Genomic DNA, 27,719 nt, shown 5'->3' with positions numbered 1-27,719 from the left:
AGAATATAAAAAAGTTAATTATTATTATTATTGTTATTGATATTATTATTATTATTATTGTTATTATTATTATTATTATTATTATTATTATTATTATTATAAATAAGAAATTTGTAGGGAGTGGCAAAGTTGTAATTTTTAAATAATCAAGGACAAATTCGTAATTTCATTTGGAGGGGTAGCGATAAAATGAGTATAGGTGGCGAAATTTAGTAACTTCCTTTATATCATTCTTAATACGTTCTTATAATATTTTAAAAACTATTTAATAAATCGGTCCAATTAAAGAATCTGTGTTTACAAAATTCTTCAAAAAACGGTCCGAATGAAAGCCCAGTCCGTTGAACACCCCTGCTCTCAGTTAACTCGGAGAGAGTACAATAAAACACGAATATCCGTTACTCGATTTGGTTTCTTTATCTCCGTAAACTTTTCCTATTTCTGCGTCCATCCAACCGTTTTAGGGTCGTGAATTTGTTCTCTTCATCTTGGATTCCACATTCTGGTCATCTTCTTTTTCAATCTTTCTCCGGCGAGAATCTGAGATAACGGTATGAATTTGGCTGCATTAGTTAGTGTTACTTTTGTTAATTGATTTTTGCAGCTTATGATGTTTAGAAAAGTAAATTTCTGTTCTTATTCTACAGTCTTCACTTTTTGGTTTGTAGAACTGATTGTTTAATTATCGGAACATCAATGGGTAATATTATTATTAGTAAACTGGTCGAAATTGGGATTAAAATTTTGTCAATTTTACTTTGATTTTATCATATTTTACATTGCAGTGAATATTAAAAAGTTTATTGGTGGATTTGTTAAGAATTTTTAATTGCTTGTATTAATTGTCTAAATTTGATGTTTAGGTTGTTATCTTTCATTGGTATCATGACTATGTATATTGTTGTGTGATTGAGAAAACCATAATCGTAAAAACAATAAAGATTCAAACAACAATAAAGAAAATCACACGGATAAATTTACGTGGTTCACGTCCACGGGAAACCAAGAATCAAACTTTCACTATAAACCGGAAGATTACACGATGATTATTTGAAACCCTAATAATGGCGCTCTTTGGTTTTTCTCTCTTTTAAGTTTTTCTAACTCTGTGCGTTGCCTTAATTCCAAGAGAATGCAGTCTTTATATATTAACCACATAAGACAAAGATATTAGGGGCAAAATAAATAAGAAAACCGCCAACAAAACCCACGAGAAACAACAGGGCTAATACACGCTCCTGCCGCCGAATCGGCCTTGGCTCACGCACCATGGTCGCAGACTCGGCTTCATCTTCTGGAAAATTGAATTAAAGAGCCCAAACGCCTACTCGGCGTCACCAAGGCCTCCATCATCGCCGAATCGACGATACCTTGTGGAAAGTCCCCTTTTGTCGGCATATCAGGACAACTCGGTTGCCATCAAATCCTAAGCCAAGCCAACTCAGCTGCCAAACCTGGAACACGCCCCTTGATTCATCTTCATCCCGTATATAGACTCTTGTTCGAGTCACTATATACCAATAATCTCCACCTTGACGAGAACTCGTACTCAACAACGATCCCATCAATACCATAGTTAGAAAAACCATTCTCATGCCCACAACAGATGCATAAACTACGCATCCAAGCAAGTCTCCAACCAAGAATCCCAACAAGTCTTCAACCAAGACTAGTCACTACTTGTCTCCAAGTAAATCACTCATAACACTCCACCATCATTACAAGCCCCTCATAATACTCCACCTGCATCATTTTTCCATGGGGCAAGCTTCACCTTAAGGTCGTATGTACCTTTCGTTGAGCTTCCCCAACACCCCTCTAAAGGCCTAAGCCAATGGAACCAGCATAGTGAAGAAGTCACTAGGACTGTCAGAAATCCTACCTTCTTTACCTTTATCTTCATGTACGTGCATTTCGAATGTAACATGACCATGTGCTTCTTCCAAACATCAAGTTCCAGATCACTAGACAAACAATCACAGTTGACAAATGCATGATCACAAAGAACCATCACCAAGACCAGAAAACACAAAGACCTCTTTGCCACAGAAGCTAAAGTCATATACTTTATCTTCATGATACACACAATTACCGAAGACCCCAAATACGACTTCCAACTTATCATAAGACTTCCCAAAGCAAAGTCAAACATAGTGAATACAACCCAAACTTTAACCGATGTAACAAAGCACCTAAAACCATTCCCGTACACAAGATCCATAATAGTTGATCCATGCAAACCGTAAGAGAATAAATCTCGACCTGCCAGTGTCCTCACCCAGGTTGAGTCACAAACCTGCAAATGACACTAACGACATGGTCAAAACAAGTACACACTACAACATACTTCAAATACCAAATTGGATTGCTACCCCGGTTGGTTTAGTTCTCAGAGGCATGGATCATCTATATATGGTTGTTGTACGGGGTATGATCATACTTTGCTATTGGGCACCGGCATGGCCATCGTAGTCCTTATCTAAGTACCATGTGGGCCTTCAAACCCCAATATGGCCTCCAGTCACATATATTTTGAAGTTGTTAAGCTCAATAAGCTCACACTTTGGTATTGGATTCAAGTTGTCCGATGACACCTTTGATCAAAGTGGTTGCATGTGTGGGTGCCTAAAGAAATGTTATGAATTGAGAAAAGAAAGGTTGGAATTTATACTCTAATGGCTGTGTGAGAGTTAGAGATTGATGATTAGAGTTTGAGAGTTGTACTTAGAGAGTGCTATAGGGTCATCTCTATATCGTGGTGTAATAAGTTATTGCTCGGTTTATTGACGTTGTTATAACATATTGTTAGTTACTAACGTGTACGTGTTTGTTATCTTGACCATTGCTTTTTCTATGATTGACATTCGACCTTATGTTGAGTAGCAGGGAAATCCTAAATGGGCCTAACATGTATTAGTTTAGTCTAGGTCCTACCATTTGAAATTATTCTTTTTTATAATAGAACAATAGATTCATAACCTAAATTGTCCACTCATCTCGCCTAGTGTTAGTGAGTTTGCAATGGATATGTTTAGTTAGGTGTTATATCGCAAGATCATAGTAATTTAAAGCTATCTCTTACATAGCATTTTAATAAATTTAGTGGGTCGTTAGCCATTATCGTAGTTTTAAAATACGCCCAGGGTGTGTGCCTAGGCCATGGTGCAAAAATACGACTTTAAATTCGGTTGCAATGTGGTAACGATAACGGTCGCATAACAAATTACACAATCAATGCAAATGGTTTTGCGACTGTTTGACCTATCAGTTGCGGCAAACGTTTAAACCTTTTGACACGTTCACTTTATGGTGATGCGACCTTGTTTTGCACTATGGCCTAGATGCAAACACTTAGTCTTGAAAAAAAAAATTAAAGAATAGTTGAGGTTAATGGAGTACAGAATACGCGTTGAAGTTGCAATAGTTGGAGGTGGCCCAAACACAAAATTCAAAAGAATCCAAATAATTTATGTGTTTTGGCCAACACTTTTTTGCCCATAGGTACGCTTGAATCCTATGTTACTTGGACTCGGGTACTAATGTTGGATTCTGGTACATGTCCAAGTGTCAGATACGTCTAAATATTCAATTCTACACCTAAAATGAAGTGTCTGAGGGCCATATCAATGTCCGAGGATCAAACAATTGGACACGGGTACGTGAAGTAAGATGAAGAGTCCGAGTAAGATAGACTGAAGCAAATAAAGGAAAGGTTTAGTCTCTTGATTCATAGTGCACCTTACACATTTTTTAACAATGGCCGTGATAAGTATTAGATGTGTTTCTATTGTTAAACTCTACATTTGATTTTTTGTTTTATTTTATTCTATTTATTCATTTTTTGCGTCAAAAGATGGAGAAGTGAAAGGATGTTGGATTAATTTGATTTCGCATTTGCTGTTATAGGATTCTGAAACGGGGAAATGGGTTCGATGATTACTGGGAAAAGGCCATCGGAAAATGGGGATTGTTCTTTGTTGATGTCTCAACCAAGATGTAAGAGGCGAAAAGTATCGGTAATTCGTGATTTTCCTAATGGATGTGGCCCGCAAGCGAAAATTAGCCTACCTGTGAAGGAAGTAGGAAATAAGGAACAAAAAGAGGATGATGTTCCAAGAGATTTGGAGTGTAATGGGGAAAAGGGTAAAGATCTTTGTGAAATGGTGAAGAGATTATCTCCCAAAGAAAAAATTAGCCCACGTGTGAAGGAAGTAGGAAATGGGGGACAAAAAGAAAATGTTGTTCTAAGAAATGGGGAAAAGAGTAGAGATCTTTGTGAAATCGTGAAGAGATTATCACCCGAAGAAAAAGTATATTCAAAAAGTCACGAGGTTGTTTTGTGCTTGTATGCTGTCAAAGTAGAGAAATCTTATTTGGTGAAATGTGAGGAGGTGCAGCGTGGAAATGAAGATTCATCAATGTGTTTGATAGACGGGATGTTAGAGTCATCAAATGCACGCAAGGATGCCAGTGCTCTTGATCTTGAAGAACCCGCTCATGCTGTTGATAACAAAATTGCGTATGAGGGAAATAATGGTGTAAACCTTTCTTTACTTCCACATTATCCAATCCCGCCAAATTTTGTTTGGAAGGAACCTAAATATCCTCCTCAAAGAAAGATTTCTGCTATTCGTGATTTTCCAGATGGCTGTGGCCGTAATGTGCCTAGGTGTGGTGTTACAGAAGGCACACATGTTACTCGAGTGGAACTAGATTTGAAGGATGACAAAGCTGTTGTATTGTATTATACAAATCTGACTGCTGGAGAGCCAAAGGATGACAATGCTCTGACTGATCAGGTACAAGATCTTGTTTCAGGAATAGTTGTAGATACCCGTGGACAATTTTCAGAGAGCGATAAACTTTTGATCAGCAAATCAAGTGAGAGTAAGGGACAAGATGAGAATTTTAAAGATGAAAATGATGAACATACTGAAAATGATATAGAACTTATCGAATATAATGGAAAAGATGAGGCTGATATGAGTAAGCCTGATGAACTAAACAAAGAGATTATAGTTTATGATAAAGATAAAAGCAAGAGAAAGCCAACTGGTTTTCCTTGTAGCAATGTTGGATCGCAGGGGGATGTGGTTGTTAAAAACTCACAACCTGGTTTTCCATGTAGCAATGTTGGATTGCAAGGAGAAGATATAGTTGGTGCTGAAAGTGGAAATAAGATTCTTGTCGTACAAGATCTTATGTCTGCACCTCATTGTTCATGGAGGCAGGAGAAAGTGGAAGCTAAATCCAAATCAACTACAATGAGTGTAAGGAAAAAGAAAGTGAGGATGGATGACTCTTCTCGCCGAAATTCACGCAAGGGTTCACCTACAAGCAAAGATGATACCCAAAATTTGGCAGGAAAAGGTATGAACATACCTTTTTTGGAGGAGGAAATAGATGATGTGGTTCTTAAAACCTCACAAACTGGTTTTCCATGTAGCAACGTTGGATTGCAAGGAGAAGATATTGTGGTTGCTGAAAGTGGAAAGAAGTTTCTTGTCGTACAAGGTCTTATTTCTGTACCTCATTGTCCATGGAGGCCGGGGAAAGTGGAAGAAGTTAAATCCAAATCAGCTACAGCTAGTGTAAGGAAAAAGAAAGTGAGGATGGATGACACTTCTGTCCAAAGTTCACACAAGTGTTCACCTACAAGCAAAGACGATACCCGAAATTCGGCAGAAAAAGGTATCAACATACCTTATTTCGAGGAGGAAATAGATTTGGATGACTCGTCTGAAAATGATGAAGCTAATGACTTTCAGTTTCTTCCAAGAGGGCGTGTTTGCGATGTCAGTCTTTTTCCTTTTGGTGCTAGTTCTTCAAGCCAGAGAGGTGTTCGCAGTAAAGTACGAGAAACATTACGATTATTTCAGGTTCTTCACAGAAAGCTATTGCAAGAAGAAGAAACAGCAAAGTCCAAGGACCAAAACAATGGTGTTAGGGCTGATATACAAGCTGCAAAAATACTTAAGGATCTTGGAAAATACATCAACACGAAAAAAATAGTTGGTCCTATCCCTGGAGTAGAAGTGGGTGATATATTTAACTACCGAATTGAACTTGCAATAATTGGGCTGCATGGACCGCTACAAGGTGGTATAGGTACAATCAAAATAGGTAAACAGCCTGTTGCAATCAGTATCGTGGCTTCTGGAGGATACGCTAATGAGGTGCAAAGCTCTGATGTATTGATATATACTGGTCAAGGAGGAAACGGTACAGGTGCAGATAAGCAACCTGAAGATCAGAAGCTTGAAAGAGGGAATCTTGCCTTGAAGAACTGCATAGATAAAAAGACCTTGGTGAGGGTTGTTCGTGGATGTAAAGACACAAAATCTTCTGATACTCATGATGGAAGAGCAAGAACAGTTGCAACATACACTTATGATGGTCTATACACTGTTGAGAAGTATTGGCACGATCTTGGACCCCATGGGAAGTTGGTGTACAAATTCGAGCTAAGAAGAGTTCCAGGTCAGCCAGAGCTTGCTTGGGAAGTGAAACAATCCAAAAAATTTAAAGCACGTGAGGGTCGTTGTGTAGCCGATATCTCCGAAGGAAAAGAAATTTTCCCAATATGTGCAGTCAATACCATAAGTGACGAGAAGCCTCCACCGTTTGGGTATATGACAAGCATGATGTACCCCAATTGGTGTCAGCCTATACCTCCCAAGGGCTGTGATTGTAAGAATGGTTGTTCAGATTCTGCGCAGTGTGCTTGTGCCCTTAAGAACGGAGGGGAGATTCCATTCAATCACAATGGGGCTATTGTTCAAGCAAAGCCCCTTGTATATGAATGTGGGCCATTATGTAAGTGCCCTCCATCTTGTCACAATAGGGTCAGCCAACTTGGTATTAAACTTCCTCTTGAAATCTTTAAGACTGACTCTAGGGGCTGGGGTGTAAGATGTCTATCAGCAATTCCATCTGGTAGCTTCATATGTGAATATATAGGAGAGCTGCTGGATGACAAGGAAGCTGAGCAAAGAACCGGCAATGATGAATATTTATTTGATATTGGGCAAAATTATGATGATTCTTCTCTTTGGGAAGGACTTTCCACTCTCTTGCCTGATGTTCAATCAAATACTGATGATGTGGTAGAAAATATTGGTTTTACAATCGATGCAGTGAATTTTGGGAACATTGGGAGGTTTATCAATCATAGCTGTACCCCTAACCTCTATGCTCAGAATGTCCTTTACGATCACGAAGACAAGAGAATTCCCCACATTATGTTTTTTGCAGCAGAAAATATTCCTCCACTTCAAGAGCTTACCTATCATTACAACTATACCATAGATCAGGTTTTTGATTCTGAGGGAAATATTAAGAAAAAGAGTTGCTACTGTGGCTCGTCGGAGTGCACTGGTCGGATGTATTGATGAAATCCTTCACTTCACCCATCTTTACCATGTAAGTTTTTTTTGGAGATTGGAGTTACTGATTAAGATCTATTTTGATGTGTTTATATTGCCTTTGCATTTGTACTTTTGTTGTTGTACTTGAAGTTTATTTGCATTTTACCTACCAGACATGTTATGCCCCTCTCAATTTACTTAACATACCTCTTCTATATGATATATTGTGTAAAAATTACTGTGAATTATACAAACTTTCATTGATTTTCCTACAATAATACTAACTTTTGATTAAACATGAATACTACCAACTTAGGGTGGTGTTTGCCTATAATAATAATAATATTTTTTTATAGTAGACTCTGACAAAAAAACAAAGGTAAATTAATGGTTAAGCAAAAGTTGGTATTAGTCTAGGAAAAAACACCCCTAAGTTGGAATTATTCATGGTTAATAAAAAAATTGGCATAATTGTAGGGATACAACAAAAGTTTGTATTATTTAGGTAATTTTTACTTATAGTGTTTAATTGTTTTATGATGCAGCTTTCTTTAGGTAATTTAGGTGTATTTCTCTTCTTTTTTTGTTTAAAGGGGGATGCTGTCTTGCCCGTCTAAAATGCTCCAGACATAAATTAATGAATACCGTGTTGAAATCTATGAAATGGGTGTGATGTGTTGAAAATAGCTTTCTTGAAAGCTTGTACAATCTGGTTTAGAGTAACCAATTTGACTAATTGCTGTTTTCATAAAAGTGTGGTTAACTAAAAATGCTGGATGCTGATTTCGGTTAAATATCAAGCCATGTGTTTGGAAAAATATCCAGTCTCCATAGACAAGTTTTTACTGTAGCTAAAGCAGACTATGAGCCAGACAAGGGTAGGCCAACCATTCGAGCAACTGGATGTGGCCTAGATTATAATGGATGAGCTCATGGTTGGGCCAAGGGCCATGGACCAGTCTTTGATCCAGGTGTGCTATGTGCCAAAAGTCCTAGACTAGTTGAGCATTGTTTTTCTCTTTCGTTGTTGGCGCTACATATAGCATAGCCTTGTGGTATATGTTAGCTTGTGTTTGTACCCATTTTGAGTAAAGTTAAATCGTCTAACTTCTTTTCGAAATCACAGAACACAGATTTGTTATAAATCCTAAATTGCATGTTTTGGTCGCTGGAAGAATCAGATTGTATGCAGGCGATTGCTGGAAGAGTTCAGACAAGATCAATGGAGGAAGTGTTTCTGCCAGGGGGAAGTTTTTGGCTGTTCAATAAAACTCGAGGGCCGTCATTAAGGCCTCAATAATCCAATCGAAGCATAACTCTCAACCATTTTGGAATTGGCAAAAAAGTCAGGCCTCCTTGCAGTGGAAACTGATACACTGTTTATATAAACAATGCTCGAGATTTGAATATGCAAGGGAAATTTAAACCCATAATAACTTGGAATGGTAGTTTTTATGGTGACTCATAGCGTAGCAAAATTCCGTCTCCAAATTGCAACAAAGACAATGCCAAAGTCGTAATTTCAGGAGATGAGATCACCAGATTGGCTACATAAATCGAAACAAATCAACAACAATGCACCTTGCCCATTCATTCAAGTCTTTCATGCCAACTTACCTGCTGTCCTGAAGATGAGTTCAACACCGACATTAAGTTCACCTTCCTTCAATGTAATATATGTCTATCGGTGTTAATCTGTATGTTCTTCGGGCTCATCCTTTTTGTTTTATGTGTTGCAAGAAATTTGCCAACTTTGTGTTGGTGTTTTATTATGGCTAAATATGGTTTCTCTCTTTTTGGTTCAAAAAAACAAGGTTGCTTTGATCAGCAATGACAGTACAAGGTGGTACTTAAAAAAATATTGAGATTGTAATTCGCAAATAACCTAAATTTTAAGATCGTAATTATTGTACAATTGCAAAGTGTAGTACATGTTTGGTATCTCCAAAATTTATTTCACTTGAACATTGATTTAGTTTGTAAATGAAGCACTCAAATATGGAAATTTTCTTCATCAAATTTTATTTCACACTATCTAAATTCCATATATGAATGTTTAGAGTCAAGTAAAGTTCTTGCACTACATATTTTTAGTGCAAACAGGGGAAATACTCTCAAAATATTCAAATACATGATAAATACCATACCATAATACCTTATCTTTTTCACTTGTTTTGCATATTTTCCATGAACTCTTTTTCTTAAAATCATACACTATAACTTCACCAGGAATAGACATTATAATCCTCTCAATATCCCCATCTTGATCCTTCAAAATCGATAGCACCTGACACTGATACATAAACCGCGGATCATCAAACCTAATATCCATCATCATTTTCGGAAATTCAACTGCCAATACATTAAGGTTCACTCTACATGTCAAATTCCATGTCGAATAATCTTTTTCCATCTCGAAAACCTCGTAATAATGCAATCCTTCCATCGTAAACACACTATGCAAGCGCCCTCCAGAGTGCCCGATATACTCACAACTATACTGTTCTTCCCTAGGACTTTCTGGCATATGATGTAGCGTGTCTTTCATAATGTTATAGTACAATCCTCTCTTTACCCGTTTTGCCCAATGGACCGACCCATTACAATAGATTGCACTCGAGAAATCTATATCAGCCGGAGCAGGAAATGCGGTCTCTTTGGAGGGTGTCCAATGACCTGATTCTGATGAATAAACATAGATTTTGTATCTGTTGTAATATTCTGTTTCTGCTACACAGATAATCCTGTAATGTGGCGAAATTTTTGGATCAAATGCGAGACTATAATACGACAGATTTGTCGATATTACATCAGGACACCCAGGAATCCGTTTTTTCTGTCGCGTTGTGAGATTAAACACATAATAGGAATGATCTTTCCTATGAAAACATAAAAACAATCCATTACAAGAATGTAACAGTTTGATGTTTCTGAAATTAAGAGGGTGGATATATGACTGATTTTGGCCTAAGGAGATGTGTTCTACTAGACTGTTTTTATTGTCGTTTTGATGTTTCGGGATCAAGAGAAGACCAGAAACCGAAGGAGGGTGAACATTATTGTATCGTTTTACAAAATGGGGGCTCGAGATTTCTGAATGCCATAGCTTTGATACAAACTTGAGCCTTGCTAATGATTCTGCAGGCAAGTGAAGAAGTATTAAGTTTAGTAAGTATGAATTGTAACCAATTGATTCAGCTGAGGATGATGAATTTGCAAGTTTAATGGCTTGAGCAGGTTTAGGCATTTTTGATGCCTATCTACCAGCAAAAATTCAGGTTTATCTTGGAGGATTATAAATAGAAATATTAATAGAAATATATAGAAAGACTATGTCCTCGGATTAGTTCAAGTCAATAATATATAATTACTCATGCCAAGGAATGATAGACTATATAAAATGGCTTATTAAGAGTTGGCTAAAAGTATTGACAGATAAGTCAGCTATTAAACCATCTGTTGAAGTCAATTATTATGAAAATATTTACAAAAGTATTTGAGCTACTCTTGTGCTCTTGTGAAAGATCGTCTCTCGGTCAGACGATCTCAAAACAAAAAGCTCATATGCTAATAATTATTAATTAGGTTATTCAATCCATGTACAGTGAGGCTGTCTTATACAAGAATTTGTGAAATACTTTTGGTTTTTGGTTAATTATTAGATAAAAAATAGTAAAAAAAAAGTCAATATTCAATGAAAAGAACTACTCATAATAATAGCTTGATTGGTTTAGTCTTAAAAAGCATATTTTTAGTCGGCTTAAAACTAATTTGCTAAACACTTTATTCTCTATTAATTAGCAAACAAAAGTTCCAAAATCAAAAACTAAGATGAAAGTTATTTGCAGATTTGCCAACTTGCGTTTCTAATTACGTGAAAAAAACCAAATGTTAATCAGAAATAATCTCATTGCTTTTATAAGAGTAAAGTTATATACAATTGACCGCCCAAAAATTGACTAGATTAGAGCCGCTTAATGGCATGGGTTAATAGAATGATTTAGCACCTTCAAAAGGTCAATGACACCTTGATATGGACAGAAAACATACATATATGTAGTTATATTCTATTAGTTCGTATTTTAATCATATTGATGATCAAGTAGAAGCTAAATTCAGATAATAATTTTAATTTTAAATTACTACGTAATTAAATATTAAAGGATGCACTTGCAAGGTTCTTCGTCAGATAGTTCTTCATGACTCGAAAATTTCAATGTATAAAAAATATCTAGTTGTTTGAGAAACTAAAGACCAAGTATTTACCAGAAAGTAAACCAACATATCCAACTTAGAGGTGTTGACCCCTAATAAATTCCCCTCTATCTTATAATATGATTATTTCTAATCGGTTTAAAATTGAGTCTGATCTTGTGCTTATGTTAATTTTTACATGATTGTAAATTTATTTTTAAAGTCGAGTTAAATCAATTCAGTTACATTACAATTTACAAAGAAAGTAAATATCGATCGTTACATGTGTTTTGAACACTACTTCTACATGCTGCAACTCAATCTATTTTTTACTTTATTTTAATAAAGTCAACTATTTTACCTCAATGTTTGCCATTTTTGTATATTTATTCATGCCATTCCATGCCATGCCATGAACATGACCATTTTTCAACATGTATACATGCATGCCAATTGCCATGCCATGACCAGTTTTGCATACGTACTCATTCTATCATTTGGTTTCATGTCAAATTAGCTAAACTATATTCTTTGTGTTTTGTATGGTTTTATTTACCCATATACTCTTTAGAGATGTCCCTTTATTAGTTCATGTCAATAATATTTAATCATATTCCTAAAGTCAAGGATTGCATTGTGATGAAGCTTTCAGTGGAAGTTCAGTATATGTTATATACTTTAACAATCTGTCCTCATCATATGAGATTCTTGTTAAATAAAGTTATTAACCACTTCTCTTTTATCAATGCATAAATTAGTTAAAAAATTTACAGGTGGTAAAATTCTATTTCTATCACCCCCTCCCCCATTGAGCTAAGTGTAAAAGCTTTAATTACTTGCTAACCTTTGTTGAATTTTGGAGCATTTCTAGTAGTATAAATAGGGTGCTCATCACTTGCATTTTCATCGTCCCACCACAACATCCTTGAGTGGTAAAGCAAAAGTCAGAACAATATTTTAGAGTTGTAGTAAGAATAAGAGTGAGCTACTACAATATATTAGTAGTATATATTGTATTCTTATATGTTTCTAGTGCTATTAATACTACTTTAAGCATTAGTTGTTCAATACCACTCTAAATTTTTTTTGTCCACTTTAGTATTTTGCTATCTCTTCCACATAAATATATCCCAAAATTCCTTACAATTTTTTTAGTTGACGAAGTATGGATGCAACCTAAATCCTTCTTATACATAAGTGTTAAAAGGATTAAAGAGAAGGAGGGAGAGAAGAGGGGTAGTTTGAGTAACCAAGATTAGATCAAAGGTAGTTAAATTAAGTCAATGGTAATTAAGTAAATTAATAGTCAAAATTATTCCTTTTAGCAAGAGGGAATAATAATAATAATGAAAGTATGGATTATGAATAATGTTAATGGACCTTTTCGCATTGATTAACGTGTTTGCTATCATAACTCAACACTTAGTAAATAGTATATATATTAAATAAAATACAATTGAATTTGATAATTTCGATCCACATAATATCGTAGGTTTCAACTAAAAAATTATTAATGTTTAATTTGCAAATAGCATTACATTGATAGACATATGTTGAGTGTACATCTCAAGTTTTATATCGAAAATTTATAATTAATTCAATTTTAAATTCATAGGAGACTTTTTGAAAATATGTCCAAAAACAAATATGTGCGGGCTCTATTTAAATCAAATATACAATACAAATACAGATTATTTACGACTGCCCAACAACATGAAATAAAATAGCAAAAGAAACACATTAAAATAGAGAAAGAGAGAAATTAATTAGAAACACAACCAACAATTCCAACGTAAAATAAAAGCTTTAGGCTCGTCTAAAATAAATAAATAAATAAATAAATATATATATATATATATATATATATATATATATATATATATATATATATATATATATATATATATATATATATATATATATATATATATATATATATATATATATATATTTTGAAGAATGTATTAGTACTTCTAAAATTAGACCGCATACTTCATTCAACCTCGAGCAACCAGAGTTTGGATCTACGAAACGAAAATAAAATGTTATGCATTAAAACAATAATAGTAATAATTACTATTAAATATCAAAATTTAATTTTAATAATATTCAAACTCTTTCTCCAGCATACATCTGAGGTAGAATTTTATTAGCCACCTCATTTAGCCTATTTTGTAACAATAATTTTTAAATTAGACGATCTTACAGTAATATTATTCATATTGGGCTGACACAATGTATACTTAGCGTCTTAAAGTAATTGCTTATAAGTTATAACCTTAAAGTATTCATTATATTTCTAAAGTGATTACATTTTATAATCTTTGAATGATTATTTATAACTTTAAATGAACACTTACGATTTTAAAGTAATCAATGCTAATTATAGGGGCTCGTTTCATAATGAGATAGTCTCATACAAGACTTGCTTATTGGAAATATAATGCAAATACAAATAAAACAAACCGATTTGTGTTTTCCTTGTGTGGATGGCAATGAAACTCCTTACTTTGTAAATCACCAAATGGACACCATTAAGATAAGGTTGCGACAATCAAAGAAGTTGCTCGAAAATTTGATATGAGTAGAAGGCATTTATGCACTTTCCTATTGTAATATTTCTCCCACAAAGGTGCTTGGGATGATAAATGAAATTCACAATGAGATACAATCTACACAACAAAATCCTAGCACAAGGAAATTGCAATAGTAAATATAAGTGTTGTAGTGAATTATGAACTTTGATGATGTTAAGAGTTAATTACTATTTCAATATTATTTCATGAAAGGAAGAACAAGAATAAGAGTATTCTTAAGAGAGAAATCATAATGATATGAAATTGGGATGGAATGTCTCTTGGTATGCAACCTCTATTATAAAGCTATGCATTAAACAATACTCCCTTTTTGAAATTAAAGTGTTTTACCAAGCAAAGCTTATGAATCAAAGTAATGATTTATCAAACAAAACTTATGAATCAAAATAATGATTCATCAAATTCTTTGAGGCACTTAATTGGACTTATAATATATTTAGTTAGTCCCACTATTATACTAAGTATGTAGTATATACAAATCTAGGTCTATATACTCTAAATGTTCAACATAGCTAGCAGTTCATATATTGAAGAACCATTTTAATTAAGTTTAATTTTAATTTTATTTTTATTAGATCATTAATTCATTATATTTTTTATGAGAAAAAATTAATAAAAGTATTAATAATTTTGTCCATCGTCTTAAAATAAACCTTAATATCAGTTAATTTAAACAAGACATATTATTAAACAATTTCTCTTAATATATGAATTCTACTTACCACGATCACACGTGCCACTATTAAATACGGTAGGATTGTTACGCTTAAATCCCCAACTTCACCACACGCTAATGCTTCATGACCCATCATTTGGACTGCAATATTTACAAGGCATAGAGTATTAGTTATTTTTTTATTTCATATGCTAAGTCTTTTATGAAAAACAATATAAACAAAAAAAAAATAAAAATTAATAAAAGTATTATAAAATATAATATATAATAATTAGCAAGTGGTAGGATGAGAAATGTTGCAACTAAATAATTCTTCAACATTTTGGAAAGTGTCCTTAGATTGAATGGTTATTGGTATGTAATTTGGATTTGTAAATGAAGATAATTTAATACTTTCATTTAGTTTGCCCTAATTATAGTTTTATTTATGTATGTTTATTTCAATTAAGTAAGAGTAGATGCCTAATACTTCTTTGGACGTTTACTTGTTCTTTCAATCGTGTAGACTTGTCCACTAGCCTGTAATAATGCTAACAAACTAAATACCTTCTCTAGTCTTTACTCTTTAGTGCATAGAAATTTGGAATACAAAATAGTTGTCAATATTTCTTGTGTTTGATATATAAAATATATCTACCGAAAAAGTAGGGGAAATGCCTTATGAATTAATCAGATGAAAATATAAATTAAATGTATGAATCAAAATTATATCAGAGAAAGAATATTCGTCATGACCAAAATAGAAAAGTAACAACTAATACTTTTAACTAATTAAATATGACATCTAAAACTGCCAACAATAAGTTGTCTTTTGATTTTTGGCTTTTTTATTTTCTTTTGGAAAAAAAAATGTATGTTAGATGGTTTGGCTTAAAAGTTGACTTTTAAGCCAAAAAGAAAAAATTACTCTAGTTGATTTTTTTGTTAGCTTATGACTTGTTGGCCAATTTCTTCCATTGAAAGGCCGACAACCAATAACTAATTTTATGAAATATCTGGCTTATCCAATTAAGTTAGGGTATGTTTAAAAATGGTTGTTGGCTTTTTCAAATGATAATTTGTTTGACTAGAAGCATATGTTTGCTATTATTGTTGACTTATAAATTAGCTGCATAAGCAAACTATATTGAAAGATGTTTGGTAAAATTAAATATTGATTCTTAGTATTAAAAAAAAAAAAAAAAAAAAGTTGAACCAAGCTACATAGGAATGCTAATTTGGTTAACCAATAACCCTTGTTAAAAGGTTTTATTTAAATATAATAACCCTTAAAAAAAATAAAAAGGACAACTTGGTACACAAAGCATCTTCACAAAGTGAAGATTCGGAGAAAGATTTTACCACAAAGGTACTTGTATTGTTGATTTCAACTTTATTTTATCTAGTTAAGGCTCACAGAAAACATACTACCTAAAGATCTCATAATATGTAGGTTCCTTATTGAAGAGAGGATATTAACAAGCCATAACCATTGAAAAAATTTAGTGAAATACATACATACACATACATTATTAGCACACAAATCTTCAATTCCTTTTTCTTTCTGCACCTTAGCAATCACTTTTTCTTTCTACAACCCGGATTAATATTGTTACATAACAAAGCTTACACCAATTTACCCAACACATATATTAGTATCTCAAGGTATATGATTGTACACATAAGATGAATACTATCAGTTGACAACATTGACCGAACATACATCCGTCCTTCCAACACAACTAAAACCATATCTTGTGACCATAATATGCATGTACAAATCTTCCCAACATAACAAAGCTTATACTAATAGTATCTAAAGGTATATGGTTGTATACATAAGTTGAATGCTGTCAGTTGACAGCATTGACTGAGCGTACCCAACACAACTAAAACAGTCGATAAGAAGCATAAACCCTATACCACACTTGTCGATCCTCCGCCTTTATCCTTGAATCACATAACTTCCTAGCAGATTTCTTCACATGATTGTAAGTAATCACTTCACCAGGTATTGACAGCAAAATTTCTAAATCCTCGTCATCAAAACCCCGAATAACAGATAGCACATCACACTCAAACCGCGGGAAAATAGGATGAGGATTGTTAGACCTGCGACCCATGATCGGAAAATCCACTGCCAAGGCCTTTAAATCAATCACAACTCTCAAAAACCATCCCATATAGTCTTCCCTCATCTCGAAAAGCTTTAGAAAGCACAATTGCGGTGAGCCAATAAGGTAAAAAATATGGCCTTGCGACTCCCCAAAATACTCGCAACTAGCCAAGGGATACCCTTCCTCTAAGGGAGGGTTCGGCATTTCTCTTAGAACTTCGTCTTCCAAATTCAAGTATAGCCCTTTTCTAGCACGTCTCATCCAATGCATCGACCCATTGCTAAACACCCCACGAGAAAAATCTATATCCCCTTGTGCAACAAAAGGTTTGCCTAGGGAGGTCCAATCTCGGGTTTTAGAGGAGTATATAGATATTTGGTGAATCGAACTTTTGTGTTCTTGTTTTTTGACACAAATCACCTTGTAATAAGGTAAAGTGTAAGGGCCATAAGCAAGATTTAGTGCAAAATTGCCCGCAATGGAAGTTAAACTAGGAAGTAACTCTAGGCGACGAGTTCTTGGATTACATATGTAGTATGATTGGGATGATTGTGACATAACGAGGAACATACCATTGCAAGAATGAACAATTTGAACATCTAAGCTCTCGAGAAAGGATAATTTTCCGACTTGGGTTTGAGTTTGTGTGTTCGATACATACTCTAACCGAGGTTTTTGTGAGTGTGGGGTATGTTTAGGAATCAACACAAGGGAATATATAGAAGGGAAAATAACGGAGTAATATGATTGGAAATCATGGTCGGATATGAGAGGATACAAGGCTTTTGTTAGTCGATGATCAAAATCGATGCTATCAGTTGATAAGTATTGCTCATCATCATCAAAGGGAAATTGACGAAAACTTGATTTACTAAATTTATCTATTTCCATTGCCCACCAAAAATGAATTGTATTTTCTTAGCTAGTTTCAATGGAATAATTTGTTAAAGAGTGAATTAATACATAATGGTATCATAGTTCAGCTTTGTCTAGTAGTAAACTATGTCTAGAATGTACTACGTGGATTCTTGTACTACCTTCTAAATGGTCAACAATCAAGTTTTTCAAAAAAAAATATATATTTAAGAAAAATACAGCAAAAAGAAACTCTTCAGGGTGTACAAAGGCAAGTTGTGCGCAGTTTCTTAAGAAAATTCAGAAAATATTAACAAATTAAAGAATTTCAACATCAATGCATCATGATCATTTCAGCTAGATGTATTCATTGGAGTCTTCGGATTGATTTCTGGTCAGATATTTTTGGTCAGTTTAAAATCAAATCGTGTGGATATGTTAGCTTTTGCATAATTATCCATTTTTTATGTCGAATTAAATCGTGTTCAGTTACAAGGTCGGTAAAAATTAGGTTATCAAGTCTATTTTGAACACGTTCTAATCTTCCAAAGAAACGGTCAACGCAGAATGTATGCACTGATGTGTAAGATTAATAAATTTGCTGGCATGCTGTGTGAAAGCTCATATAAGAAGCCGGTTACACTAATAACAAGTCAAGCTTAATGAGTTTTATACAATGTCAAGCCTTAATATCAAAGATATGGACTTAGTTAAAGTAAATCAAAACGAATCAATGTGAGATAATATTACATATTTTGGCCTTATCCAAAACAATGACATTACATTACATGTGGCTCTCACCTAAACGAGACAAGGAAAGGATGGATGTATGCAATCTTACCATTTTAGTGATAACAAAAAGGTTATTTTCAATTGACCAGTGGTAATAAATACTACTTGCAACTTCGTATAAATAAGAACATATTACTCCCTTTGTCCCATGAATTTTGCCTCAAAGGGCGCAATTGGTGTGAAAACCTGGAAAAAAAATAGTATTTTACGGAGAAGTAAAAAAATGTGTAGAGGAGATACAAAGTAAATTAGATTTGTACATGAGATTTAAAGAAATAATGTGAGCCATGACCAAAAATAAAATTGAAGCAAATTTGGTGGAACAGACTAAAAAGAAAAAAATAAAAGCAATAATAATTATGAATCTTTCCAATGACGGAAAAATCAAGGAATAACTTTTCATTACATCAATGTCATTATATCACTCTTAGTCTCTCAGTTAGGCGGCTTGGATGGTTATTTGTATTATATATGCAACCTTACCTTTCATATGACAAAGATATTTTTCTACTTTTGTATGACTAAGAAGTAATCCATTACAATTTAAAACCAACTGACCATAAATTATACCAAATTCAAAATTGATGAAGGATCAGAATCAATAACACAAGATGATTCATGAAACCATGAATATCACTTATTAGAATTTAGAAAATGATCTTGAGCAACCTAAACAAGGAGCTTAAAAAAAGAGGTAATCTATGTATAAAATCTAAGAAGATTCATTTATAAACTAATTAATAATAATAAGAGTTACTTTTCAAATTTATAAAATTACATATCCTTTTCTCTAATAACTCACGTATGTGTAATAATAGGTATTTTAACGTTACACAACTTGCCGGTTACAATGGTTAGAAAAACCAATAGAATTTGACAAACAAGGAACACAAAATTAACATTACAATCCTGCATCAAACAAGAGATAAAGTCTCACAAAATTCAAATACTGAATATGTTTTATACCAAATGGTTACATCACAAGAACGAAAAACAGGATCTCTAACTTCTATTGAACTTTTCTTCTTAAGATTGAAAAATATGATTTCACCTGGTATGGACAACACAATTTCCACATCTTTATCGATCCCTGCACCATTAATACACAACACATCACATTCATACTCAGTGAACAATGGATGAAACCCGAAGTGCCTGGCTATGGCCGGAAATTTAGGTATCAACACATTCAAATTAAGCCGAAACTTCAATTCCCATCCCGAATAATCCTCCTTCAATTTAAACGCTATATAGTGGTTTAGAAGAGGACGAGAAATTATGTAAAGCAAACATTCTTCGGATTTCCCGAAATACTTGAATTTGTATTGTGATTGTGATTCCTCGTCATGCGTTGGAGCTATTGGCATTTCTGTTATTATGTTCGTATTCAATTTTAAATATACTCCTCTTCCTCCGTATGTGGTTGTCGACCAATGAATTGCGCCGTGACAGAATACTCCATTTTTGAAGTTTACATCATTTGGTGCAGAATAGGGCTTTTGAAGGAGACTCCAATCGCGAGTTTCAGATGAATAAATGGCTATTCGGTAGAATGTGTGCTGATTTTCGAGCTTTTGCACACAAACAATCTTATACTCAGGTGAAGTAAGAGGATCAAAAGCTAAATTGAGCGCGTACTGATCTTGTTCCATGTAAGAACAACGAGGAAGGATCCTCGATTGACGCGTTGAAGGATTGCACACATAGTAACGCGACACCCCTGATTGACACAGCAAAAGTCCATTACACGAGTGGATGATTTGGAAACTTCTGGAATTAAGAAAGTTCGTGAAGGGATGAACATGAACATTAGGGTTTCTCGGGTTAAGGGATAGAAAATGAACTCCAGGATGTTGGGTAATTTGTCTTGGGATCAAAAACAGGCCAGATAATGAAGGGGGATGAACAAAATTGTGCCTGGAAACAAATGTCTGATTCGAGATGAAAGATCGCCACAATTTTGAGACCTGTAGACATGAAGCAAGATGGGTCGCGGGTAGATGAATGAAAATCTCCTTTGCTAAGTCCTCATTTTCTGCAATTTTTTCAGCAGATGTTGGGTCGAACTGGAGGTCAGTAATTGAATCCTCCATCTTGCAGATTGTGGTATGAATATTATGCTCCATTAACGCAATTAACTAATGAATTTCTACTAAAGATGATGGAAGTTTTGGAATAGAATGGAAAAAGTCAAGTCTTTATCTTTACATCGCAATGGCTCATATGAGAAATCAACGTTCTTCTGTGTTTTTTAATTCCTTGGTATACATCGGTCAAGACCAATTCTTCTAGCGTGGATGCAAAGAAAACAAATATCGAGATTGTTGTAAGACGGTCTCACAGAATAGTTGCTCGACTATAAACATACAGTACTCTGTATTGTTGGGATGAGTTATCCCACATCAATAAATTGAAAATGGTGTGCACGCTTTATAAGCTATTAAAGACCTTCTTCCCATTGCCATATGGTTTTGGGATGGTATATATCTCCTTAGCTTATGAAGTATGTGCACTTGTGTCCCCCTGTTAATATGCTGGCATTCACAATAAGTCCAGCCTAATTTAACATGTATATGGGTTTGGCTCACAAGTCCTAATCAGAGGTGTTCATTTCGGAGTTCGGGTGGATTTTGGATATAATATCTTGGATTGGGTTGATTTTGGTTCTTAAGTATATGTAAATATCTTAACATTCTAATTTTGATTTCTATACATGTAGTGGGTTGGACAAACTCAATTCAGTAAATTGTGTCAATTTTAAACATTTCTATTCCTAATACTAATCGAGTTTGGATTGAGTTTATAGTTAAATATATGTCTAGAACATAGTAGTTATAAATTCAGACACAATTTTTTTTTTACTGTATCGAACTTGCTAGATTCCGAAAAAGAAATTCAAACCTAAAACTAGAATGTCATTTTATTATACCTAACTAGACTCTATTTAAATTGTCGTTAGATTATATTTATGGAATTATTCGGTCTATCCCAAAAACTTAAAAAAAAAAAAAAAAAAAAAAAACCAAGAATAACAATGTTAATATCCATTGGGATGAAACTTGAAAGTGAAAATGATCAAACTTGAAGAAGTTTTTATTATTTACATGACTATAAAAGGCAAGACCACACAAAAAACATAAAAATACATTACACTTAACTTCAATCAGCCAAATTTTGGGGCGTTCCCCTAAAGGAAAAAGGTGAAATTTCTCACAAAGGTACCATTACTACCAATATTTTAGGCAATCCCTTAAAGCAAAGGGATGAAATGCTTATGCATAACTCTCAGATGGAACTGGGTCATAAGATCCAATAAAGACATCACCATAGATAAGCCCAGCAAGCCCACCTCCAATAAGTGGGCCCACCCAGTAGATCCAACTCTGAGACAAATCACCACTAACAATAGCTGGGCCAAAAGAGCGGGCCGGGTTCATGGATCCACCGCTAAATGGGCCAGCAGCAAGGATATTGGCTCCAACAATGAAACCAATGGCAATTGGAGCAATAATTCCAATTTGGCCCTTTTTTGGGTCAGCAGCTGTTGCATAGACAGTGTATACAAGTGCAAAGGTGATGACAATTTCCATTACTATGCCTTCTATTGCACTCATTCCTGATGATACTCCATGGGCTGGAACGCTCTGCATTTAGATTAAGAAAAAAAATACGAGTCAGAGAGTCAGAGTCATTAACCCATTAACCTGCACAAGTCAAGATCCTGAGGGAGGAGGGCAGCAGATGTATCACACCCGGTCCGTGCCCCTTCCAAGAGGAGACAAAAAGAAATACGCGCATTTAATTTCACTATTCGATGAATTAAATTAGTTGATAAAGCCATGTACAAGTAGCACCGTAATTTACACTTTAATTTAGGGCAGTAGCCAAGTCACATGGTGTTGGGAGAAGCCTAGACTCGTATTCAGTGTGTGCATTTTATCTGGTTTCCCTAGCTGATCAAGATAGCTAGGTCTGATGAAAAAATTATTTCTCATTGTGACATGGAGGATCAAAAAACAATACTCCCTTTATTTCTTTTTATTTGTCCATTTTACTTTTTTACGTATTTCAACGTAAATTTTAAGCTTCGATATCTAATAGTACACATAATAAATAATAGTAAAAATTATATATTAAAATTCTTTGCATCAAGACAAATCTAACTAGATCGCACATAAATATATTTTGTCTTGAATATATACTTCAAAAATTAAATTTAAATTTCTCTTTCATAAAGTTGAAAAACTTAAAGTGGACAAACAAAAAAAACAAAGGGAGTAACAACTAATATTAATCGAAAATTTTGACATTAACAATCTAACTTTTTGTACATTTGTCGTGAATAATTTTACTTTTAAATTATTTTTTAACAATTTATATTTATTATACATTTTCTCACAACATACCTTATTACTAATTATAATAGGGTATGTACTAGAAAACTAAGGCAAATATTAATTAGACTATTAGGGTAAAAATTGAATTATTAAAAAATAATCCAAATGTAAATTATGTATAAAATATTGAATTGTTAATTAATACAATTTTTCATTAATTTTATTTCCTGTAGAGTAATGAGATAATTAATTGTTACTTCTATTTGTTAGTATTGATCGATTAAAAACAACTTTTTTGTTTTTAAATATATAAGTTTATGTATATCTAACTCCTTAATCTCCCATTAAGGTCAAATTTAAGGAATTGATGAGGAATATAAAGACAAAAAAAAAGGTTACCATGCCATTGGAGACAAATTGTAGGAGGAGGCAAGCAACAACTGAACCAAGAACTTGGGCAACCCAATAGAAAAGGCCAGTGAGGAGGGTTATGTGGCCTCCGACAGCCAATCCAAAGGTGACAGCTGGATTCAAGTGTCCACCAGAGACGTTGGCTGCAATAGAAACTCCAACAAATAGGGCAAATGCATGAGCAACTGCTACTGCTACTAGCCCTGCTGGGTCTAGTGCTCCACCTTCTGTTAATTTGCCTACAGATACACACATATAACAACTTATTATAACACTTCATATTAATTTTGAAAAGCTTTTATTTTTATCTCTTTAAATTTGCTACATAATATGAATTAAAATAAAAAAATGTATCTAATATAAAGAGTTTAAAAGAACACAAAATTAATTAGAACCTAATAATTAATTAGGATAATTATTTTCCAAAAAAATGTATGATATTTTTACTAACAAATTATAATATGCTAGGTTTGAGATAAAAATTATGAATGTGTTTGAACTTATAGTGATTATCTTTGTTAATATCGAATAATATTATGCTATTTGTTTTTTCAAAAAAAAATGATAAAGTAACATTGATATTTTTTCATGTACCGTATATTTTTTAATTTTATAACTAAAAAAACAAACCATATCAAATAGTCATATAAATTAAAATCAACAGATTAAGTTATTAGTCGATATACTAGTAGTTTTTTAATTACTATGTTAACTCATTATTCTCGGGGAAATATAATAGTTAATTAGTAAAAAAAGCGAACAAAATAATGTAAATTAAAAGTACTTAATACTTACCGAAAGCAATAGCAGATCCTACACCAGCAAATACAAAAAGAAGAGTAGCAATAAATTCAGCCAAATAAGCCCTAATTGAGGCAGCACTAAAAGAGTCACCAAAATCTCCAAATGCCAATTTCACCATTCTTGCCCTAATCACCAAACACTTAAAAAAAAAACAATTTAATTAATTAACTCTAATTGGTTTTAATGATGATGATTGTGATATGCATTGGATGAAATTCAACTATTTATATATACGTGGCACCGTCCAAGGGCCCCACGTGATGACCTGTCACTCTTTAATTAGTAGCCGGCCTTGCCGCCTTTGATTTGATTAAAGGGCAATTATGATGAGCATAATACATATTATCTCCCTTAATTTAACATGCTTACCTACTACTATGGACATTATGAGATTATATTATATGATTACAATATTATAGGGTTTATATGATCCGTTGGTATAACCATGTCATTACCAGAGTATGTTGGTTTGTTTTATTTTTTATATTAAGTTCTATCTTATCCCTAAAATTATACTTTATATAATATGATCTAAAATACTTTTTATTTGATTTTTTTTTATTAAAAAATTCTTCAAATTTTATGTTAAAGTTAAACTTTGACTAGGAATTCTCAATAATTTATATGAAAATATATATTCATATGACAGGATCATGATAAATTTAGAGCTGTTCAAAACAAACCCGACCCGGATTCGAAAATTATCCGACCCGAAAAATGTAAATTTTTTAGGTTTACCGAACCGCAATTACCCAAACCGATACTTCACTCGAACCGTTTGATAATCGAAAAGGGCAAAATCGAACTCGAACTGCAACCGAATTTTATAACCGACATATAAACCTTAACCGATGTTACCCGAACTGAACAGTGATCGACCCGAGTCAAATCCGAGCCGAATTATGCATGTAACCGAATGTAACCTGACTAAAACCGATTAAGATCGAACTGTTTTTAACCCGAACTGATACAAACCCGATCGATTATTAATCGAACTGTTTTTAACCCGAACTGATACAAACCCGAACCGATTGTAAATCGAACTGTTATAAATCCGAATCAAATTTTCACCTAATTTTAGCAAATTAAGTCCAATTTCAGTTTTCTATTAATATGGAAAAAGGAAGAACACAAGTTCTATACAGAAGAGATTGCATACAGAATATATGTATATATATATATATATGTATATATATATATATATGTATATATATATGTATATATATATATATATATATATATATATATATATATATATATATATATATATGTATATATATATATATATATATATATATATGTATATATATATATATATATATATATATATATGTATATATATATATATATATGTATATATATATATATATATGTATATATATATGTATATATATATATATATGTATATATATATATATATATATATGTATATATATATATATATATATGTATATATATATATATATATATATGTATATATATATATATATATGTATATATATATATATGTATATATATATATATATATATATATATATATATACATATATATATATATATATATATATATATATATATATATATATATATATATATATATATATATACACACACATATATATATACATATATATATACATATATATATATATATAAACTAATTGAAATAAATTGATCTGCCTATTAGGCCTGGCAAAACCTGACCCGACCTACTAACCTGATCTGAAACCGACTCGAAATTAACGGGTTTGAGTTTAGATTTTTGACCTAATTAATTAAATGGGTCAACCCGACCTGATCTGTTTATTAAATGGGTTAGTTTCAGGTTGAATATTTAAACCCGAAAAAAACCTGTTTAACCCATTTATTAAATTTAAGACGGATCAACATTTGCCAAATACTTCGTAAAACTAAGATAATACCAATTACCATGTATTGAGGGATTTATCAGCTGAAGATGACTTTCAATAAGAAAGGAAGTTGTCCCACATCGGCTAAGGGATTTGTCAGCTGAAGATGACTTTCAATAACAAAGGAAGTTGTCCCACATCGGCTAAGAAAGATACTAATAAAAGAAAAATCCTTTAAATTACTTCCACAGATCTCATACCAACTTACGCAGCCACGCCGTGAGCACAAAACGAACTATTCTTCCACCTTTTACTAAAGAATACCGTGTGCTCGCTGCATTAAGTAGCATACGTTTATTTTTGGAGGAAGCCTTTATTAAGGTTAAATGGGTCAAATGACCTGAAATATATGAATTTAATGACCTAAAAAAAAAGTAGGTTAAATGAGTCATTAGCAGGTTGATCCGATTTGCTACAGATCAGGTCGGGGTTTCAATTTTTGACCCATTAATTAAATGGGTCAGGTTTAGGTTAAGGGTTTATTGACCCATTTATATATGATCCGAACCTGAAAATGACCCAACCCGACCTGTTTGACACCCCTATCTGCTATATCTGATAAAACAATCGGTAATTATTTTTTGTAAGTAAATGAGCATACATCAATTAAAAACCTGACTATTAACTTATTTCGATATTGACCCGATTTATAGTTATCCGTAACCGATAACTACTCGAAAAATAAAGCTCGAACCCGATCTGTACCCGAAAAAACCGAACTAATTAGTAATCGATGACAACCCGAGACCGATTGACACTCGACACGAACTTCAACCGACACCGAACTGATGCTAACCCGATAGCTTGAATAACCGATCTCTAACCGAACCGTGACTAACCGACTCGACCCGAGTGTGACCCGTTGTAACCGACTCGACCCGAGTGTGACCCGTTGTAACACACAGCCGAAAAACAACCGATCCGAAATGCAACCGAACCGAATAACACCCGTTCGAAACCGACCCGATCAACCGAATGAACACCTCTAGATAAATTTATCTAATTGAAATGTAATGTCATGTTAATGATGTCTACTTTCGTTATATGAATTTTTTAAAATGAGTTGGTAATACCTCTAATGTTTTACACTTTAGACTAAAGTTCAATTCCCCACTTCACATAACAATTTTAATATTTTTTAATCAATTTTTTTGCTTTTTAAAAGCGGTTTAGGATTTTCAATTTACATTAAATTTTGTATTTTTTTTTTTTATAATTTGGTACGAATTGAGTACTAAATGGGTGAAAATATTCTTTTGCTTATTAAATATATATCTAGTTCATATAATATGCTCTAACAATTTGTCACACTTAAAGTCTACTAATTATAATTTACAATAGTAACGAAAACACGAGGTAATTAATATGACATATTATAAATTAAATGAAACCTGTATTTTTGAATTATTAATATTTATAAGTTAGCATTATTATAATTTTGAATTTCAAATCTTATTTTACATAAAACGTACTTTTTAAATAAGTAGGTATTAAAGTTGACAAACATTTAAGAATCTATAATAATGATGATGGAGTAGTTTATGTTCAAGAATTATAAATTTGTGGCTAAAAGGTGGTCAGGGAATAATGGTCGTTATTAATCGCTATTAATTAGAAATCCTATTATTAGTTACGAACGTGCATGGCTATATGGCTATACAATAATACATGTTGTTCATA

General features: G+C 33.1%; 5 protein-coding genes and 1 non-coding gene across 7 annotated transcripts; 2 read left to right on the top strand and 4 right to left on the bottom strand.

Moving 5' to 3' along the window:
* The first annotated feature begins 311 nt into the window (after positions 1–311).
* Positions 312–9,355, top strand: LOC130800904 (uncharacterized). 2 transcript variants are annotated; one of them, XM_057664630.1, is made up of 3 exons: positions 312–551; positions 3,907–7,422; positions 8,549–9,355. In XM_057664630.1, exon 2 carries the CDS (start codon positions 3,924–3,926, stop codon positions 7,389–7,391), a length of 3,468 nt encoding a protein of 1,155 aa, XP_057520613.1. In that variant the 5' UTR covers positions 312–551; positions 3,907–3,923; the 3' UTR covers positions 7,392–7,422; positions 8,549–9,355. The 2 variants fall into 2 exon arrangements, with proteins under 2 accessions (XP_057520613.1, XP_057520612.1); XM_057664629.1 differs by having other exon boundaries at positions 8,494–9,355.
* On the bottom strand, positions 9,244–16,565 carry LOC130800932 (F-box protein At5g07610-like). The gene is made up of 4 exons (XM_057664679.1): positions 16,454–16,565; positions 14,881–14,975; positions 11,923–12,051; positions 9,244–10,623 (listed from the first exon to the last, which is right to left on the bottom strand). Exons 1-4 carry the CDS (start codon positions 16,563–16,565, stop codon positions 9,448–9,450), a joined length of 1,512 nt encoding a protein of 503 aa, XP_057520662.1. The 3' UTR covers positions 9,244–9,447.
* On the bottom strand, positions 16,260–17,857 carry LOC130801553 (F-box protein At5g07610-like). Its single transcript, XM_057665423.1, has one exon. The coding sequence runs from the start codon at positions 17,819–17,821 to the stop codon at positions 16,703–16,705; it is 1,119 nt and encodes a 372-aa protein (XP_057521406.1). The 5' UTR covers positions 17,822–17,857; the 3' UTR covers positions 16,260–16,702.
* Positions 17,858–18,709: 852 nt separating this feature from the next.
* On the bottom strand, positions 18,710–20,703 carry LOC130800931 (F-box protein At5g07610-like). The gene is made up of 3 exons (XM_057664678.1): positions 19,544–20,703; positions 19,483–19,486; positions 18,710–18,763 (listed from the first exon to the last, which is right to left on the bottom strand). The coding sequence occupies exons 1-3, from the start codon at positions 20,701–20,703 to the stop codon at positions 18,710–18,712; spliced, it is 1,218 nt and encodes a 405-aa protein (XP_057520661.1).
* A 909-nt stretch (positions 20,704–21,612) lies between these two features.
* Positions 21,613–24,326, bottom strand: LOC130801554 (probable aquaporin TIP-type). The gene is made up of 3 exons (XM_057665424.1): positions 24,121–24,326; positions 23,314–23,564; positions 21,613–22,221 (listed from the first exon to the last, which is right to left on the bottom strand). The coding sequence occupies exons 1-3, from the start codon at positions 24,245–24,247 to the stop codon at positions 21,850–21,852; spliced, it is 750 nt and encodes a 249-aa protein (XP_057521407.1). The 5' UTR covers positions 24,248–24,326; the 3' UTR covers positions 21,613–21,849.
* Positions 24,327–26,249: 1,923 nt separating this feature from the next.
* Positions 26,250–26,364, top strand: LOC130801978 (U5 spliceosomal RNA). Its single transcript, XR_009039699.1, has one exon. It is a non-coding gene; the product is annotated as a U5 spliceosomal RNA (small nuclear RNA).
* Positions 26,365–27,719: the final 1,355 nt, after the last annotated feature.

The sequence above is a fragment of the Amaranthus tricolor genome, chromosome 15 (genome assembly GCF_026212465.1).
Source record: "Amaranthus tricolor cultivar Red isolate AtriRed21 chromosome 15, ASM2621246v1, whole genome shotgun sequence".
NCBI classification, from domain to species: Eukaryota; Viridiplantae; Streptophyta; class Magnoliopsida; order Caryophyllales; family Amaranthaceae; genus Amaranthus; species Amaranthus tricolor.
Note: the sequence above shows the minus strand (reverse complement) of the source record. Positions and strands in the feature narration are given on the sequence as shown.

Coding starts and splice junctions, on each gene's coding strand:
- LOC130800904 (XM_057664630.1), top strand. CDS start 3,924: ATGGGTTCGATGATTACTGGGAAAAGGCCATCGGAAAATGGGGATTGT.
- LOC130800932 (XM_057664679.1), bottom strand. CDS start 16,565: ATGGTTTTAGTTGTGTTGGAAGGACGGATGTATGTTCGGTCAATGTTG. Junction 14,976..16,453: donor GATACTAATATATGTGTTGG/GTAAATTGGTGT, acceptor TAAATATTGCAG/TCCAAATGATGGGTCATGAA. Junction 12,052..14,880: donor TAGTGGCACGTGTGATCGTG/GTAAGTAGAATT, acceptor ACCAAATGATAG/AATGAGTACGTATGCAAAAC.
- LOC130801553 (XM_057665423.1), bottom strand. CDS start 17,821: ATGGAAATAGATAAATTTAGTAAATCAAGTTTTCGTCAATTTCCCTTT.
- LOC130800931 (XM_057664678.1), bottom strand. CDS start 20,703: ATGGAGCATAATATTCATACCACAATCTGCAAGATGGAGGATTCAATT.
- LOC130801554 (XM_057665424.1), bottom strand. CDS start 24,247: ATGGTGAAATTGGCATTTGGAGATTTTGGTGACTCTTTTAGTGCTGCC. Junction 23,565..24,120: donor AGGATCTGCTATTGCTTTCG/GTAAGTATTAAG, acceptor GTGTATCTGTAG/GCAAATTAACAGAAGGTGGA. Junction 22,222..23,313: donor AATTTGTCTCCAATGGCATG/GTAACCTTTTTT, acceptor ATCTAAATGCAG/AGCGTTCCAGCCCATGGAGT.